The sequence below is a fragment of the Anthonomus grandis genome, chromosome 7 (assembly GCF_022605725.1).
Source record: "Anthonomus grandis grandis chromosome 7, icAntGran1.3, whole genome shotgun sequence".
In the NCBI taxonomy this organism is placed as follows: domain Eukaryota; kingdom Metazoa; phylum Arthropoda; class Insecta; order Coleoptera; family Curculionidae; genus Anthonomus; species Anthonomus grandis.
In genome coordinates this window covers 4402947-4421504 of record NC_065552.1, presented here as the reverse complement: position 1 = coordinate 4421504, position 18558 = coordinate 4402947, and the positions used below count along the sequence as shown (strand labels likewise).

At 29.8% G+C, this 18558-nt stretch overlaps 1 protein-coding gene across 1 annotated transcript in view; it reads left to right on the top strand.

Annotated features, from left to right (window-relative positions):
- The first annotated feature begins 4519 nt into the window (after positions 1–4519).
- The window catches only part of LOC126738401 (uncharacterized), a 37666-nt gene continuing 23627 nt past the window's right edge, over positions 4520–18558 (top strand). Inside the window, exons 1-2 of the mRNA XM_050443717.1 lie at positions 4520–4868; positions 12896–13009. Of these exons, the coding sequence (XP_050299674.1) occupies positions 12986–13009 (24 nt within the window). The 5' untranslated portion in view covers positions 4520–4868; positions 12896–12985. The remainder of the gene's footprint in view (positions 4869–12895; positions 13010–18558) is intronic.

Sequence of the window (18558 nt, the reverse complement as noted above, 5' to 3'; positions counted from 1 at the left end):
CAAAAATACACCTTAATTAAATTATGACAGATAAACTATGTATTAACTGTCACCTGTCACACGTACTAAAATTATCACTTGCCTCTCGGTTATGTCACGGCAGAAGAAAAAGGAGAAGACTATTTCACGTTTAAAAATCATTAAATTGATTAGTCACAGATAAACAGTGTGTCAACTGTCACTTGTCAAAGAGTCTCTAAATCATATCATAAGTTTTTTTATATATCTTAATCTTCCTCTCTCCTATTAGGGGTCCCAGAGGAAAGAAGAAGAAGAAGACTTAGGTTAAACAACATTAAAATGACTTAGAAAGATAAACAATGTGTTAGCTGGTATTCGTTAATTATTGAATCGACTTTGTGACAAGTTAAATGTTACATAGTTGATTTGTGACAAGTGACAGATAAACAAATGTTTAAACTGTCACTTGTCAAAGAGCCAAATGTATATGATATTTCTCCTCCATCCAGACTTTTTGGTCACAAACCAAACGTTACTTAGTTGACAGATGAACCTTGTGGAAACTGTCATGTAACTTGGTTATGTCACAGAAGAAGAAAAAGAAGCATATGGGCGCGTTTTTAAATTCAGCAGGATTTTTTGATTGTATTCAGATGGATTCCATCAAATGGTTGACAGATTGACAGCTGCTTGACTGATGACGTAAAACAGCTGATTTGTGATAGAAGATCAACCGATGAGAGAAGAAACGCTTTTTTTGTATTGTTGCGTGTTTTGTTTTGACTTTTCAGTCGATTTCCAAATTTATTTTTCCTCCTTAGATTTCCACTTTGTTGTTATGTTTTAATAGGCCTTCACGTAATATGCCAGGGTGCGAAAAAATTTTACCTCTATGCCCTTGCATCTTGCACATTGTAAAAAAAATCTTAACTTGAATGAATGCAGTTAAAAATTAATTATTAAATTAAATATAAAATTAAAATTATTAAAAAAAATATATGAAATGTCAAAGTCAACATCAACATTTCCATCACACCATTCCACCAAAACGAAAATACGGTGGACCAGTGATTGCCATCAGCCAATCATTGATGGACCCATCATATAATAAAGAAACGTGATGTGATGGAAAGCAGATAATTTAGAAACGCAAATAGCAAATTTTGCTTAAGCGGTGGATCGACTGCTGAATTTAAAAACGCGCCCTATTTCACTTTTTAAACGTCATTAAATTGACAAGTGACAGATAAATATTGCGTCAATTGTCATTTTTCAAAAAGCAACCTGATTTTTTTCAGAGGAATTGTTGCAAATTTATTTAAGGGTTTATTTTATTATAATTACAAAAATTAGGTAATCTCAAAAATTGACAGTTGATTGAGTCCGATTTTAGAAATAAGACATGTGTCAAATCGATCATGTGGAAATCCTGACCATCCTCAAGAGTCTTTCACCCTCCCCGAGTACGAGCTGCTTATAGTTATCCTTTCGACATGCAAAAGCACCTTAATTAAGTTATGACAAATAAACTATGAACTGAAACTGTCATTTACCTCTCGGTTGTGTGACATGCATAAGAAAAAGAAAAATACAATTTTACTTTTATATGCATTAAGTTGACTAGTGACAGATAAACAATATGTCAACTGTCACTTGTCAAAGTTCAAGCTCATTAGCACGTTCGTTCTTATAAAATCTATTTGTCAAATTTTGAACGTCAACGTCTTTTAGTTGTCTAATGACAGTTGAATAAGGAAGTATCACTTCTCACGGAGTTAATCAAAACTGTCACAAGTCAAACCTCATAAGTTGACAGCTGACAACATTTAAACAATATGTAAGTTGTCGCTTCTTAAATAGGGAATCGACTCTATCACCCGTTGAACTTCATTTGGTTGACAAGTGACAGATAAACAATGTGGAAACTGTCACTTGTTAAAAAGCCAAATGGTAGGTTTTAAGATGTAATATAATATGCCTATAAGAAGATTGTACTTGGGCAATTCCAAGGTCCGTAATGTCTTATGAGTACTTCCTATAGTTTGTTCTTATAAAATCTAATTGTCAAATTTTGAATGTCAACTTTTACCTGTAATAGGTTAAAGAGTCAATCAATTTTGTCACAAAACAAACGTCTCTTTATTGACTGCTGAAGGATAACCAATGTGGAAACTGTCATTTGTCAAAAAGCCTAATGGCAGCTTTTAGGGTATATTTTAATATTCCTATAAAAATAATAAAAATAACAACAATAATAATCTGCTCTATTGTCAAAAAAATTAGCAATTTTGTAGACAAAGCTAATAAAATAATTAAAAAAATACAAATCAAAAGATCACAATACATAAAACATAATTATTCATAATTACATACTATCCTATAAATCTTTGTGAAATAAAATAAAAATTGGACGCGGTCACAATGAATAAATTCTTAAATATCACTTGTCAAAGAGTCAATCGATTCTGTCAGAAGACACACGTCACTTAGTTGATTGGTGACAAGTGACAGATAAACAAGGTCTAAGCTGTCACCTCAAAAGATATCAAAGTGACAAATGGCAGATTTGAAGATTTGAATATTATGCCAATAAAAAAATGTACTTAGAAGATTCCATAATTCTTATAGTATTTATTGAGAACTTCTTATAGTGAGTTCTTAAGAGATCTATTTGTCAAATATTAAACGTCTTTTACTTGACAAGTGACGGGTGAATAAGGCTTTAAGTGACGCTTAAATAATTAAATGGCATCTTGTATTTTACTTAAGAGATTTCAAGAACTTTAATATTTAATGAATACTTCCTACGGTTAGTCCTTACGAAACCTATTTGTTACATTTTGAATACTATTAACATGAATTTTTTAATTTAATTCTTTAATCGAAATAGTCAGTAAAATGTAATTTTTTTATTTAATCCCATAAAAAAATCAAATAGCATTTTCTTATATTTTAAAAACTAATTTTGATTTTTTTTTCTGAAAATATGACTTAAAATTTAATTGAAATTCATTTATTAAAATAATTTAATCAAGTTTTTCCAGTTTAATTAAGAGTGCACGTTCGTGGCCTATGTAATCCTGCTTTTTGAAATTTAACGTTAAATTTTAACTGCTTCTCAACTTTAAAATAGTTTCATAAATAATTTAATCTTAATTACGTAATTGTACATTATTAAAATTTAATATTAAATTCTAACTGTAATTATTAATTTCACTTTAAAGTATCTTGATGATATTATTCACGTTAATGAATTTTTTTAACTTATTAATGATTCTATTTTAATTATTCTAAAAATTCAAAATAAATTCAAAAATTTTTGTTTTAAATTTATTATAGTTGTGAAATTTTAAATACATCCTTGATTTAACATATTAAATTTTAGTTTCTATATAATTTAATTTGTTTTCTTAATTTTGAAATGAGGCTTTAAGTGTCACTTGTCAAAAAATTTGTCATTGCTGTCATAAGTCAAACGTGACAAGTGACAGTTTATACAATTTGGCAACTCGTCAAAAAGCTAAATGGTAGCTCTTAAGGTGTATTTTAATAATATGCCTATAAGAAGATTGTAATTAGGAAATTTCATGTTTTTTAATATTTAATGAGTACTTCCTATAGTTAGTTCCCGTAAATTCTAGCCAAATTTTGAGCGTTGACTAATGACAGATTAATCAAGTCTTACTCAATTTTCAAGTTAGTTACTCAATTCTCAAAGTTAATCAATTCTGTTACAAATCAAACGTCACTTAGATGACTGCTGACAGATAAATAATGTGTTAGCTGTCACTCGTCAAAGAGCCACTTGATTAAGTCATTCCTAACTTCTAGAGGTTAGAGAAGATAATAAAACCATTTGCTGTCTTTATGACAGTTGAGAATTCGACTTATCTGAAAAAGAACGAGTGATTATCCCATTAAGATTATTTTCTGAAATGCGCAGAAACGTTGAATAATTACATAAACGTTTACCATACATAATTTAAATAGAATTGAACCCATTGAGTAGGATAAGTCTGCCACATTTTAAACGTCACTCCATTCGCTGTAAACGTTATTGGACTGGTTGTCACATGTCAAACGTCAGGTCAACAGGTTGGCACAGAACCATTTGTCCACGAGTTGATTAATGATAGATTTAGAACAATGTTGAACTAGTAAGAACCTGCATTAGTGCCTCTGATCTGTGAACATCAGTTTGTCAATTTGATGCAAACTAGTGATAAGAAAACTGTTATAATGACCGAAAAACTTGATTAAATTTGGAATGACATGAATTAAACACGAAGTGATGAGAATTGAGAAATGTTGATGTTGAATGAATATTTGTTCAAGATTGATTAAGTTAATCAATTTACCTGCTGATCACCTATAAGTTAATACATGAAAACCAATAAATAAACCAATAGGTTTCCCTTTCCGCATACCAGACAGAAAAGTGAATTCGCAACAACACTTATCATTCCAAATGAGTTCCTAGTCCCATCATGCCCATATGGGTGCCCCCATATAACTCCATATAAAAGCCATCCGTACTTTTTTCCTCGGTTCACTCGAACGCAATTGCAAGTACCATCACGTTGGATTTTCGTTTTATGGTACGATCTGAGCAAGAAGAAGCGATCGGTGGGTTCGTTCGCGGTGCTTTCACCCGTCAAGTGTAAAGTTGAAGGTTGGTGGGCGATTATTGTTTTTTTTTTTTTTTTGGGGTACCACTGGAACGACCTTAGTGGGTACGTACCGTCTGTCAGAGGCGTTAAGAGGAAGAAGACGAAACTGAAGAAGAGAAATTGAATGAGGGAGTTGTTTTTTTGTCGGTAGTGTTAGTGGGTGGATTTATTTTTTTAAGTGTTTTTTTTGGGATTTTGTATGAGAAAACTTTGATGGATTAAGTTTTTTGTTTTATGGTAAGTTTTATATTAATTATTTTTTTTAATTTAAATAATTTTTTATCGCATTTTCTCATAGTTTTAATCATTTAATTTAAGTCAATTTTTTTCGTTAATTGAACATTTTTAAAATTGAATTTTTACTAAATAATTAGATAGCATTTTCTTTTATTTTAAAAAATAACTTGAAAATTCAGTTTTTCTCTGGAAATATTGCTTAAAATTTACTAACTGAATTTAATTTAATCTATTTACGCAATTTAAAATTAAATTTAAATGTTTTTTTCCAATTTGTCTAGTTTAATTAAATATAAGAATAATTTAATTTAACCTAATTTATTTACATTATTTAAAATTGAAATAAAGTATTTTTTTCAATTAAGGTAAATTTGCATTCTCATGGATGTTTTAGTTATACTTTTTGAAAATAAACAAAAAATGTTAACTGCATTTTATAATTAAATTTAATTTTATTTGTTAAGATAATTTAAAGTTGCATTTAACTTCTTTTTCCAATTTTCTTATTTTTTGTAAATTTGCACTTTTATGAACTAATTATTTGCACTTTTTGAAATTAAACGTTAAACTTCAATTGCATTTTAAAATTTAATTAAATTTATTACATTAATACCCATTTTATGTGCCTAGAATCTTATTTTAATTGCATTTTGTAATAATTTTTATTAATTTTATTTATTAAGCTAATTTCAAACTGAATTTAAGTACTTTTTTAAATTTTTTTATTTTAATTAAAGTTAAATTTTCATGGAGTATTAAATTGAAAAATATAATAATTAAAAATTCAAATAATATTTTCTTTTATCTTGTAAACTTATTATAAATTTTGTGTTTCGCTAAAATGTTCATTAAAATTTAATAATTTAATTTAACCCAATTTATTTAAATAATTTAGAATTGAATTAAAGTATTTTTTTTCCAATTTAGTTAAATTTGCATTTTATCATGGATGATTTAGCTATATTTTCTGAAATTGAAAATAAAATTTTAACTGCATTTTATAATTTCAATTAATTTCTTAGTTTTGTAGATAATTTAAGTTCATAGAATCAGTTTAATGAAAATTCTAGATTTAAATGTTCTCATAATTTTAATGATTTAATTTAATTTTATTTATTTATAGACTTATTCAATACAGAAATCTTCAATTGGAATTTTTAATTAAATGTAAAATTTGAAAAATCAAGTAGTATTTTCTTTTTTCTGTAAAAATATTGAATAAACTTTATTATTTGAATTGAATTTAATTTATTACAGTAGTTAATATAAATTTAGATATTTTTTACAATTTTCCAGTTTAATTACATTTGCACTTTCATGAAATATTTAATTGTACGTTCTAAAACTTAACTTTAAATTTGATAGTGCGTTTTATAATTTTAATTAATTTTTGACTTTTTTAGACATATAACCTGCATAAAATTGTACTTTCTGAAATTTAACAATACATTTTAACAAAATTGATTTCATATCTTTGTAGACAATTTAAATGCATAGAATTAGTTTAATGTTTTCATTAAAATTGAATAATTTAATTTAACATAATTTAAAGTTGAATTAAAGTATTTTATCAAATTTAGTTAAATTTGTATTCTCTTGGATGATTTAGAGTTCTAAAGTTGAACATAAAATTTTAACTGCATTTTATAATTTAAATTAATTTCTTACTTTGGTAGATAATTTAAGTGCATGGAATTAATTTAATGAAAATTTTTAATTTTAATTCATTTGATCATAATTTGAATGATTTAATTTTATTTATTTATGGAAATATTCAGTACGGAAGTCTTTTATAAAAATCTTTAATTAAATGTACAAATTAAAATGTGTGTTTCTCAAAAATTGTTCATTAAAATTTATTGATTTAATTACATTTGATTTCTTAAAATAATTTGAAATTGAATTAAAATATTTTTTCTAATTTAGTTAAATTTTATTATCACGGATGATTTAGCTATACTCTCTGAAATTAAACTATAACTGCATTTTATAATTTTAATTAATTTCTTAGTTTTGTATATAATTTAAGTGCATAGAATTAGTTTAATGGAAAACTTTTAATTGCATTTTATCATAATTTTAATTATTTAGTTTTATTTATTTATAGACACATTTAATACGGAAGCCTTTAATAGGAATTTTTAATTCAATGTACAAATTAAAAAATCAAGTAGAATTAATTTAATTTTATTTAATGAAATAATTTAAAATTGAATTTAGGTTGTTTTTTTCAGTTTTCTTAGTTTAATTAAATTTGCCCTTTCATAAACTATTAATTTGTACTTTCTAAAATTAAACGTTAAATTTCAACTGCATTTTATAGTTTAATTAATTTTTTTAATTAAGTGCATAGAATGATTAATTTTAACATCATTTTTATTAATTTTATTTATTAAGATAATTTAAAATTGAATTTAGATGCCTTTTTCTAATTTTCTTAGCTTAATTAAATTTACAGTTTCATAAAATATTTAATTGTACTTTATAGACATATTTAGTACAGAAATCTTTAATTGAAATTTTTAATTAGATATAAAATTTGAAAAATCAAGCAGTATTTTTTTAAAAATTAAATTGAAACTTTTATATTTGTTTCTCTAAAAATATTGATGAAACTTTAATATTTGAATTTAATTTTATTTATTAAAATAATTAAAACATTAATTTAAATATTTTTTCCAATTTAATTAAATTTTCATGGACTATTCAACTGTACGTTCTGAAATTTAACTTTACATTTTAAGTGCATTTTATAATTTAATTTAATTTTTGATTTCTATAAAGAAAGTGCATCGAATCAGTTTAATGAAAATTCTAAATTTTAACTGCATTTTTTCATAATTTTAATGATTTAATTAATTTTTTGTAATTTACGGTATCTTTTTAATGGGAAGTTTTAAATAAGTTTCGATTAAAAAATCAAATACCAATTTCTTTTATCTTTAAAATTTATTAACTTATTTTACGTAAATAATTTAAAATTAACTTTTACCTGCATTTTTTAATCTAATTTAATTCGTTAAAGGAATTAGTCAGTAAAATGTAGGGTTTTCTTCTATTTTGAAAACTAATTTGGAAATGTTGTTTTTTTTTCTAAAAATTTTACTTAAAATTTAATGATTGAGTTTAATGTAATTTAATTTATTAAAATAATTTAAAATTACATTTGAATCAAAAAAAATTTACGATTAGTTTAATTTAATTAAATTTGCACTTTTGAAAATGCAACATTAAATCTTAACTGCATTTTATAATTTACAAAATTGAAATGGAAAATTTGATTAGAGAAAATCTTTAATAGGAATATTTAATTAAACTTAAAATAGTTAAATAAAAAAAAAATAATTACGTAGTTGTTCTCATAAATTTAGTGATTTAATTTATTTTTTTTTCTCTCATAAGCAGAGTCATAAGTGCAAAAAATCTTTAGTTCAAATTTTTAATTAAATTTTTATTAAAAAATGAAAAATTATTGTGAAAACTAATTTGGAAATGTAGTTTTTCAGTGAAAATGTTGATGAAAATTTATCCATTCAATTTACATAAATTAAATTTTATCTGTAATTTTAATTTAATTCCCTGATGGAAATATTCAGTACGGAACATTTTAAAATAGAATTTTTAATAAAAAATTAAATAGGAAATTTTGCTTTTTTTTCTAAAAATTAAGCTTTAATAATTTAATTTAATTTATTTATTTAAATAATTTAAAATATAATTTAAATCTTCCCTTGGACAATTTCATTGTACTGTATTAAAATGTAGCATTAAATTTTAACTGTATTTATTCATTTAACTTTAAAGCTTGATGATAATTCAACGATTTAATTTCATATTTTATAATATGGATTAAAATTATTTTAATTAAAATTTATATTAAAATCTTTTTTCCAAATTTCGGATAGTTAACTAAATTTCTCCACCTACTTGATGCTCTTCTTCTTACGTAAATTATATCATTAAGAATTTAACTGAACATTAAAATTTCTGTTTGGCTGTAAGGAATTGAGCTTTCTGTTCTTCATTTCATGAAATATTTAAATTCCAATCCTGGGAGTTATGGAATTAATTAATTTATCCTGGATAAACTATGGTCCAGTTTTGGAACACCCTGTATAATCCACCTGATTATTTAATTACAATAATACATACAACTAGTACTGACTGCAGTAGCCATAAATTAATTTTATTTCGAGATGCACCTGATGACCAACGATTAGTGATGATTAGTCAAGAAAGTTCATAAAGTGAAAACCGGCAATGGATGATTAAAAGGTCAATGGCGCCTTAACATGATATTTATTGTAAATTCCACTTAATTAATAAAAAAACAATGAATCACTCATAAACAAATCAAGACAAATGATAGTACTTGGTGATCTTAGATTTGGTGGAACAATTAATGACTCCCTAGTAAGACCATTCAGAGAAATCAATACAAAGGACAACAGTGAAAGACTGATCAAAATATGTTAATAACGTCATACATACACATGAATACAACATACAAAAAAGCTCAAATCTGTCATTGAATATGTAATAGTAAGATACGATGATGTTACGAATAAATGACGAGAGAAGCCTTCAACCTTCTAACCTCCCAACCAAACCTTCTAATTCCATTCAGATCGCAGAAGTTCTTAGATAATAAGGAACAAAGAACGGCACAAATAACTAAACAATGTAATGTAGACAGAACATATCAGAGGAGACATTTCTTATATGACAACATAGTGAACAGTATAAAAAGAGCGGCTCAGTATCAATGAAAGAGAAAGTGTAACAGAATAGGTATCGGAGACACTTGCCTTTATAGACTACAATTTGCTGATGACCAAATTATTATAGAGAACGATAAAGACGACTTACAATATATGATGCAAAAATTGCAGAGTTTCATAATTCGAAACTGGAAATCAGTACATAGAAAACAAAATATCTCCCCATAGAAGCAAACATTTTTTTTTAAATCTATCTAATTAGATATAGATAACGACAACTAGAAATTGGAAAACAACTTAAATACATCATATACAGGGTGTGAATTTGAAAACTGTCAATGCAAAAATCTCTTTTTGAAAACTTCTTCAATATAAACCCTTTTCATTTTTGGCTAAACAAAAATAATAATATTTTTTAAACTCATTGCTAACATTCTGAAAGCCTTCCCTTGCAATAGATGCATACTTTATAATAAATTCGTTGTCAAAGATAATCAAGTACTCACCTGAACTGTTTTTAATAGCGAAACTCACTTGGAAATGTTGAAAACCACCACTCAGCCTAAAATTGTTAAAAAAAATAAAAAAAATAGGTGAATATTCATGAGGATAGGAATTGAGGTTTATTATATTTCAACAAGATGGAGCGCTACCCCATTATGTTCTTCCTGTGAGGCAATTTTCCTGACTGGGATAGGAAGTCGGAATGAAATAGCCGTCGAGATCACCAGATCTAACAGCCCACGACTTTTTTTTGCATATAAAATTAGAAATATATATATAAGGATTTTTAAAGGATAGAGTAAGCACGCGTAAGCGATCACTTGTTAAGGGTTAGAAGGCAACCACCTTCACTCGATGATCTTCGACAACGGATTATACCAAAAGTTTAGCCCAAAATGGAATGCATTTTAAGCATCTAATTAAATAACATTACGGTTCATAAAAACAGAGTTTATTTTATTTAACTTTATACTTTTCTTTGACCTTGTAAAAATGTAGGAACAATTCCTGTGCAGGTAAATACTACTCCAGAAGACCTTTAATTTAATGTATCACAAAAGAAGTGGTGCCATTAAAAAATTTGGAGGGTCCAATAACCATATGGTGGTTATAAAGGGTGTTTTTTAGAGGTTTGGATTTTAAGTTGTCAAAACTGTTTCTGGTGATTGTCAATTTGACAGTTGGTGGTGTAGTCGTGGTCAGTACAGTTTGCCATTTCACAATGAATAGACTTACTCCAGAACAACGTTTTCAAATTGTGCAAATAGATTTTGAAAATCATAGTTCAATTCGCGAAACTCACCGTGCGCTGCGTCCATTTTACGGTCGACATAATCGATCATCCGAGCAAGTTATTATAGTATATTATAGAAAAACCATGGATCGTTTTCGTACCACGCATACTCTGGTTGATAATACGCATCCACAAAGACGCCATACAGTGCGCACAGAAGAAGTTATTGCTGCTGTGGAGCATAGTGTTGAAGAGGACCCGAATGAGTCGATTCGCCATCGTGCACAACAATTACAGCCCCAATTGTTGTGCACTTGTTGCCCATCCACTTTGTGGAAGATTTTGCGGCAAGATCTTGGCTTGCGAGCTTACAAGATCCAACTTGTGCAAGAACTGAAACCGCGTGACCATTATGCGCGCCGTACGTTCGGTGAATGGGCGGAAAACAGTATTCAGCTTGACCCATTTTTTCAATCCAAAATTTTGTTCAGCGATGAGGCTCATTTTTGGTTGAACGGCTTCGTCAATAAGCAAAATTGCCGAATTTAGAGTGGAGAAAATTCAGAAGCTTTTGTTGAGACGCCCTTACATTCATTAAAAGTCACAGTTTGGTGCGCTTTATGGTCAGGAGGAATCATTGGCTCATATTTTTTTAAAGATGATAACGACCAGAATGTTACAGTCAATGGAGAACGTTATAGAGCCATGATTGCCGACTTTTTTGTTCCTCAGTTGAACCGACTTGATGTGGCAGAGCTTTGGTTTCAACAAGATGGAGCAACATGCCACACGTGACACTATCAATTTATTGCGGGAAACATTCCATGATCGCATAATTTCACGCAATGGACCTGTGAACTGGCCTCCACGATCGTGTGATCTCACACCCCTGGATTACTTTCTTTGGGGATATGTAAAGTCACATGTCTTCAAAGATAAACCAGGGACGTTGGATCACTTGGAAGCAAACATTCGCCGCGTTTTTGCCGCGATACGGCCCCAGATGCTTGAAAAAGTGGTCGAAAATTGGACTTCCCGATTACGCTACATTCGAACCAGCCGTGGCGCTCATATGCCCGAAATCATTTTTAAGCACTAATGGCATAACAATATCTTTTAAATAAAACATGTCATGTCAATAAAAATTTTTTTTACAGTTTTATTTCACTTCAAATTTGTATACCTCTCAAAAAAACACCCTTTAGTTCCTCCTACCTGTATAACATTTGTACCAAACTGCGCTTTTCTATTCACCTTTTTTAGTTTCAGACATGATTGTATTAAAGGTTTTCAAATTGACACCCTATATAGAATGCTCAATAAAAGCAATGTGACTTATGGAGCAGAGATATTTGGTGAATAACGGAATAAAAGCGAAGAAAACTTGAAGCGACTAAAATAGATGTTTTGAAAGAAGAGACAGGATCTGAAATGACAATGTACGAAAACGATTACCAAACAACACACAGAGAGCAAAAACAGCCAATATGGTACGGATATATCCCAAGAATGTAAGAAACTAGATCGTCCAAAATTGTCATGAAATGAATACCACCAAATCGCAGAAAACGAGATCGAAAAAAATTTGGCCAGAATGTCAAATCTCACCCACTTTTAGTAGTTTGTAAGTGAACAAATAAGCTTTAGAAGATATTCTCAACTCTCTCTTGACACTTGTGTTCAATCACACAGTGTTGATTTAATTGATTCTCGTTTCACTGCTTTATTAACAGAGTTCCTTTTTGATTTTTCACAGTTCTTACTTTCGATTTTAAATGAAATCTGGCGATTAATCTAAAACTTTATTACTATCAGATATCCTTCTTGTAAACTATTTTATTTCGATGCAGTATTCGACTATTTCCAAATAATATATGGCACATATTTTAAAAATCTGAATTCCTTAATAACAAAGAAGCAACTTGTGTAACCACCTTAATATATGCAGACTTTCCACGCATATTTTCCCATGACGTTCGCGAATCAAACATGAACAATATCATCTGAATTAAAAAAAAAAAAAAAGGAGGAAACAAGAACGAAGACGACTCACTCATGCATTTTTACAGGTCACTAACGTTTGGATTACTATCACTATTTGACTACGATGGTTCTCACCGGGTATTATTGACTGACAATGGCGAGATAGGAAAGGAATTATGAGCAATATGATTAGATATAGGGTAAGTGTGATTATTATTTTTTTTAAGGAGGTCAATTAATGAATCAATCGGTTCACACATTTATGATGAGTAGATCGTGTAGAAAGTGACAAATTCGTACAGAAAAACGGATGGTTTTTTTGGTGCCCAATATGGGTTCTTATAGTGAACTTTTTTTCAGGTAGTCGGACCAACTATTTGTTTGTGTAATTATCCAAAAGTGAATTTTTCATTCTTGCGATAATGTAAATTACGAGATAATTTTGCCACTAACCAAAACTCTTTGTTTTACTCTCGACACGTATTTCGCTAACGATGTTAGCATCTTCGGGAGAAGATTAGAACACTACTTTTAGAAAAACTGATTTAGAGAATGAGCAATGTTTCTTTTAAACAATTTATATTTCCAGTAACTAAAAAATTATCATTAATTCCATCTTTACTTTCCTGAAAGTTAGTTCCAATACTTTCTTTCTAGCGAACTCCCTTGCTAGACTAGGATCTGCAAAACAGAACCCATAATTAGTATAGTTAAATGCGTAGCAGTTGCATCAATGAAAAGTCTGCTAGACAAGCAATCTATCTTCTAAGTCTTGTTTTTCCTTCTTTAGAGCTCAGATGTTGCTTCATTTTCCCGAAAATATATCTTGATTTCTTGAAATGTCTGAACCGAACGAAAATTAACTTGTTCCAACCTGGATAGAGGCCTTTTAACTAATTAGAAGTAACTCCCAAGTATATGACCTACAGCCCGAATGCGAGTCTATCAAATTGCGCCTCTTAGTAATGAGAATGAACTCGGCCTTCTCTTTGTTGACCAACAGTCCTGTCCCTGACATCAATGTTCTATTTATGAATTTACTCGTGATCATTATTAATCCGACGTCAGCGTATCGTTGTGCATGGAATCCTTCAAGTTCTAGCTTCCTGAGGAGACTATCTATCACTAGACACCAGAGGTGTGCTAAAGGCAACTGTCTTGTGGACAGCCATCTTTTAACCTGCTCCCGAAACGATAATCTCCTGCTCTAGTACTGATCTTCCGATCTTTCAGCACCGTTTTGAGCTGGTGTACCTCTGGTTAGTAGTGCGAGGCAGATGGTATCTGTTTTTGCCTTGTCAAATGCTCCTTCCAGGTCAAAGAAAAGAGCAAGTGCCATTTCTTTGTTCTCCATAGCTTTTCCAGTAGTACTTACTACAGAGTGAAGTTTATCCAAACATGATCCACAATTGAACGACACTCTCTTAGACGTCAATTTGGAATTTATTATTTCTCCGATAATGGATACTTATTTGGACCTATTTTCATGGCATCTTTCATCAGCGTTTAAGATATTTTCTGATGGCTGTCTCCGTTAGTTTTCTGTCACCTTGGTATTCGGAAGCAGCTGAAAAATAAACTTGTAATATAAAAGCATGTTAAGAAAAAAAATCTATATTATGTAGGATAGGATGGTTAAATATAAAAAAAGTTGCTTAGTTTACTAATAATTATTTTCCATTAAAATTAAAAATAATTTTAGAAAAATAAGCAGCCAGAGGAATTTCATAAAGAGCAGCACAACTTGCTAAACATTTGTATACTGTAGGCTCTATTGAAGTTCAGTTGTATGTATTGAGCCCTCGAATCATCTTCCGCTCTTCAGTACCCAAAACCTAAGACAAATCAAGTTTCAACGTACTATTCTCAGTGTCATTAATTTCACTTTAATCACTATTATCCCCGAAACAATCCCCATCAAATATTGTTACTACTGGGGGTATGTGATATGTCATTATAGACAATATTAATACTACCACTATCAGAAGGCTTTTCTAAATAAATAAAACTCCTTACATTGGTGTTTGAATGGTTAAAACATTTTGAATCAATCATTTTTTTAGCTTTTCGGTTATGTTTTAGCTTGATTTTTGGCATTATAGGTGAGTATCATTTTGTTCTATCTGTAGATAATGCAGAGGCAATAGAAGTTCAATCACTATATGAGCACGCTTGTGACTAAACACACTATAATTCACTTTTAGGAGTTAATCAAAGCATCAAGAAATACATTTTCTATAAATAAATAATAGGTCTAGAAGAAATATTTAGTTAAACAAAGCTGGAATCTGAAATGCAAATTGCAAACATCCAACGAATAATCAATAATATAACGGCCTGACGTATAAAATAAATGAAGTGTCCAATTGACATAAAGGAATGAACCGATATTTGTCCGTCTACATATATTAATACTTCTTGGATAAGTAACTTCCATAAGAGCCAATCGAATACTGTACGTCAATTGACTGTTGCGCCCTCTGAATGTCGAGGAGTAGTCCTAACCGGAAGTGAACAAATAGAGGACAGAGTAAATTTTGTATTAATATCTATTTTTTTTAATAATAAACGCCTTTAAAAAAAATATGAGGGGTACATCAATGGCACATTATGTGCCCATGTTGGCCCCTGTTGTAAATAAATATTATTTTATCTTATTAACTTCTTTTTTAAGCTTTAATAAAAAAAATAATTTGTGGGGTACAAAAATATACATATAAACTCAAAAAATTAAGTACATAATTCACAAATAAATGATTTGCAACGGTAACTAACACCCGCACACTCAATGTGGCACCACGATTTACATACTTGACAGCGAATCCACTTTTCTTTTCTACGTGAGTGAGAGAATAACTCGTTGCAGTAAATGCAACTGGCATCATATGTGTCTTCTTTACGTGTTTTAAGGAATTCCTCCAAGACAGACTCATCTTCGTCGGAACAGTCATTTTCAATGACAAGTTGCCGTTTTACTACCCTATCTTGTTGTTTTCTTAGTTTCATTTCCTTTTCAATAACTTTTTCTTTGAGTTCTTGAATTTCTGGAGTGGAATTTAAATGACCAGTTTTTGCACGAGTTTTGCATTTTCTTTTTTCAACGTCCCCAGGTACCGCTTGAGGTGAAGGTAAAATTTCTTTCAGTGACACATTTAAAACTGAAGATAAAGAGGTGTTAGGACCAGAAGTACTTGGTTGATTTTGAATGTCTAACTCGATGGTACTGAGTTGAGCCTCCAATGGAATCTGCCTATCCATTGCTAAAGCTGGTGCAAACTCCCAATCTTCAAAAATATCGGGATTAAAAGGATGAATTCCCGTCTTTTTAAATGAATTTATTGCGTTAGATGGAATAGCACTCTTCAAAAAGGCCCGATTAAGAAGGCTTGCTATTTTATATTGTGTGACTGCCTTTCCTGGGTTTTGACGCAGCCATAATTGGATTTCCTGGTCCAGTGTGAAGAGGACGAAAGAATCCGACATCTAATGGTTGAACGTGGGAGCAGTGCGCCGGAAAACAAAATACTACAACCCCGTTTTCTTTAGAAAACTGTCTAGAGACAAGGCTTTTATGGCTACTGTGGCCATCTAAAAGTAAAAGAACCTTGTTCTCATTAGATTCTTTTGAATACCTTACAAAGTGCTTTAGCCTTTTAGAAAAAATTTCAGTGTTCATCCATCCTTTTTCTTGCACAAAAGCTATGCTACCAGCGGGAGCACTATTCATAAGCTCATCATTCATTCTTTGACGAGGATAAATAAGAGCAGGTGGAATATAAGTACCTATGGCATTCAGTGTGTACACTACAGTCACGTGTTGCCCCCGCTCTGTACTGCTTTTAGTCTGCCTGAGCTTTTTATTTTTATTGTTCTTGCAGGTCCAGTTAAATATTACGTACCTAAATAAAGAGCTTTTTGTATCGTGGCTTGGTAACTTAATTAAAATAAATATTTTGTTAATAATTCCCAGGACCGTTAATTAGCATTATTTCACTAACTATAATAACATATAAAATAAATAATAATAACATAATAAACAAAGTAACTGAAGTTGAAATGATAACTATGTTAGTAAGACCAATATTACATCAAACTTTTATAGAAATCCATTCCGGACTTATGATACACTTTACTAAAAAGCGTTTAATAGATCAGAGAATGATAATTAATATTAACCATCTATCTATTACCTTAAAGCAAAATTATAGAAGATTTTTGTCAATTCCATCATTTTGAAGTTCTTGAAAACTACTTATTCTAGTCCACTGTCTAATGTTTCGCAACTACGAAAGCTTTATTCTTCCTATTTCCCTCTTTTTTCCTTCGATCTTACCTTAAAGGATAAGGCGTTGTAATTTATAGTGTTCTCCACTCATAATATGTCTTAAGTATGTAATGTATTTTTTTACGTTTTATTACCACATCTCGAATGCTTCCTATTTATTTATGAAATTGTCTTCTAATGTTCAGGTCTTCACACCGTACAAAAGAATTAATCAAACATAATATTTTAGAGTTCTGTATCTTAGTTTGAAGTTCAGATTTTTTGGTTCATCTCAGATACTTAAATTACGTCACTCGTGCAACATTCTTCTCATTTACCTGAATTTTGTTATGTGAAATATTAGTTTTACTTCCGACCATAAACTTCGTTTTTTTTAATACTCATTTTCTAGCATAGTCTTGTGCTTGTTTCATGTCATACGCTTATTCGTAGAGTTTGTTTGCATTATCCGCGAGTATTACAGTATTATCTGAATATCTGATATTATTTATATGTTTCCCGTACACTTTAATTACTAGAAGTTATCTAAAACCGACTCACGAAAACACTCTTTCCGAATAGATATAGAACAACATCGATGATAAAATGCATACTTCTCTTACACCCTTTTTGATATCGAACTGTTCGGCTATTAACAAACTGCTCAATCAAATATCTGCTTTCTTGATTGCTAATTAATCGAATGTCTTTACTATCTAGATCCAAGTAGGTACGATAATGGGAGGTCATGTTTTACATTGTCAAAGGCCTTTTGATAATCCATGAAAGGCATGGAAACATCCTTTGGTTTTGGCAATTTTGTATTTAGGTTTATATACTAAATAATGCTTCTATTATTCCGAAACCATTTTTATTCCCAAACTGACCTCTAGCTTCTTCGCATTTTTATACTAGAAAGAAGAATGACTCATAAGACTTGTAAATCGATAAACTTTGCACGTTTATGCATTACTTAATTTTGGTAAATTATAAAAATACATCGAAGCCAGTCGATGGAACGTATCAGAAAATACGACCTAGGGTTTTGCTATTTTTCATAATCTTTACCGCATATCTAATACTTCCTATTCATAGGCGTCAGATACTTGGTCCTGTCAGTTTTTTTAATTAAATCATTGGGTTGCTTAGTCGCTTGTCATTGAAAACTTAATTCCATATTTCTTTCAGATTTTTGATATTCTATCTGTAGTCACTACTATTTCATTATGCTTATCTCTAATAATCTGTACTGTTTCTTTTGTATACACCTCAGCTTCATTTTTCACTTTTTGTGTAGATGGAAAGTATCATTAAAGCGACTGAGATGTTCAGCTTCTGAGAGTCAGAGTGTGAGTGAGAGTGTGACTTCTTGAGAGTGCCCCAACTTGCTTGCGTCCTTTTGCAGCGTAAACTTTCTGACATTTCTTTTGGACTGTGGTCAAACCTCACTCATTCATATTATATATGTTTTCCGCAAGAATGTTA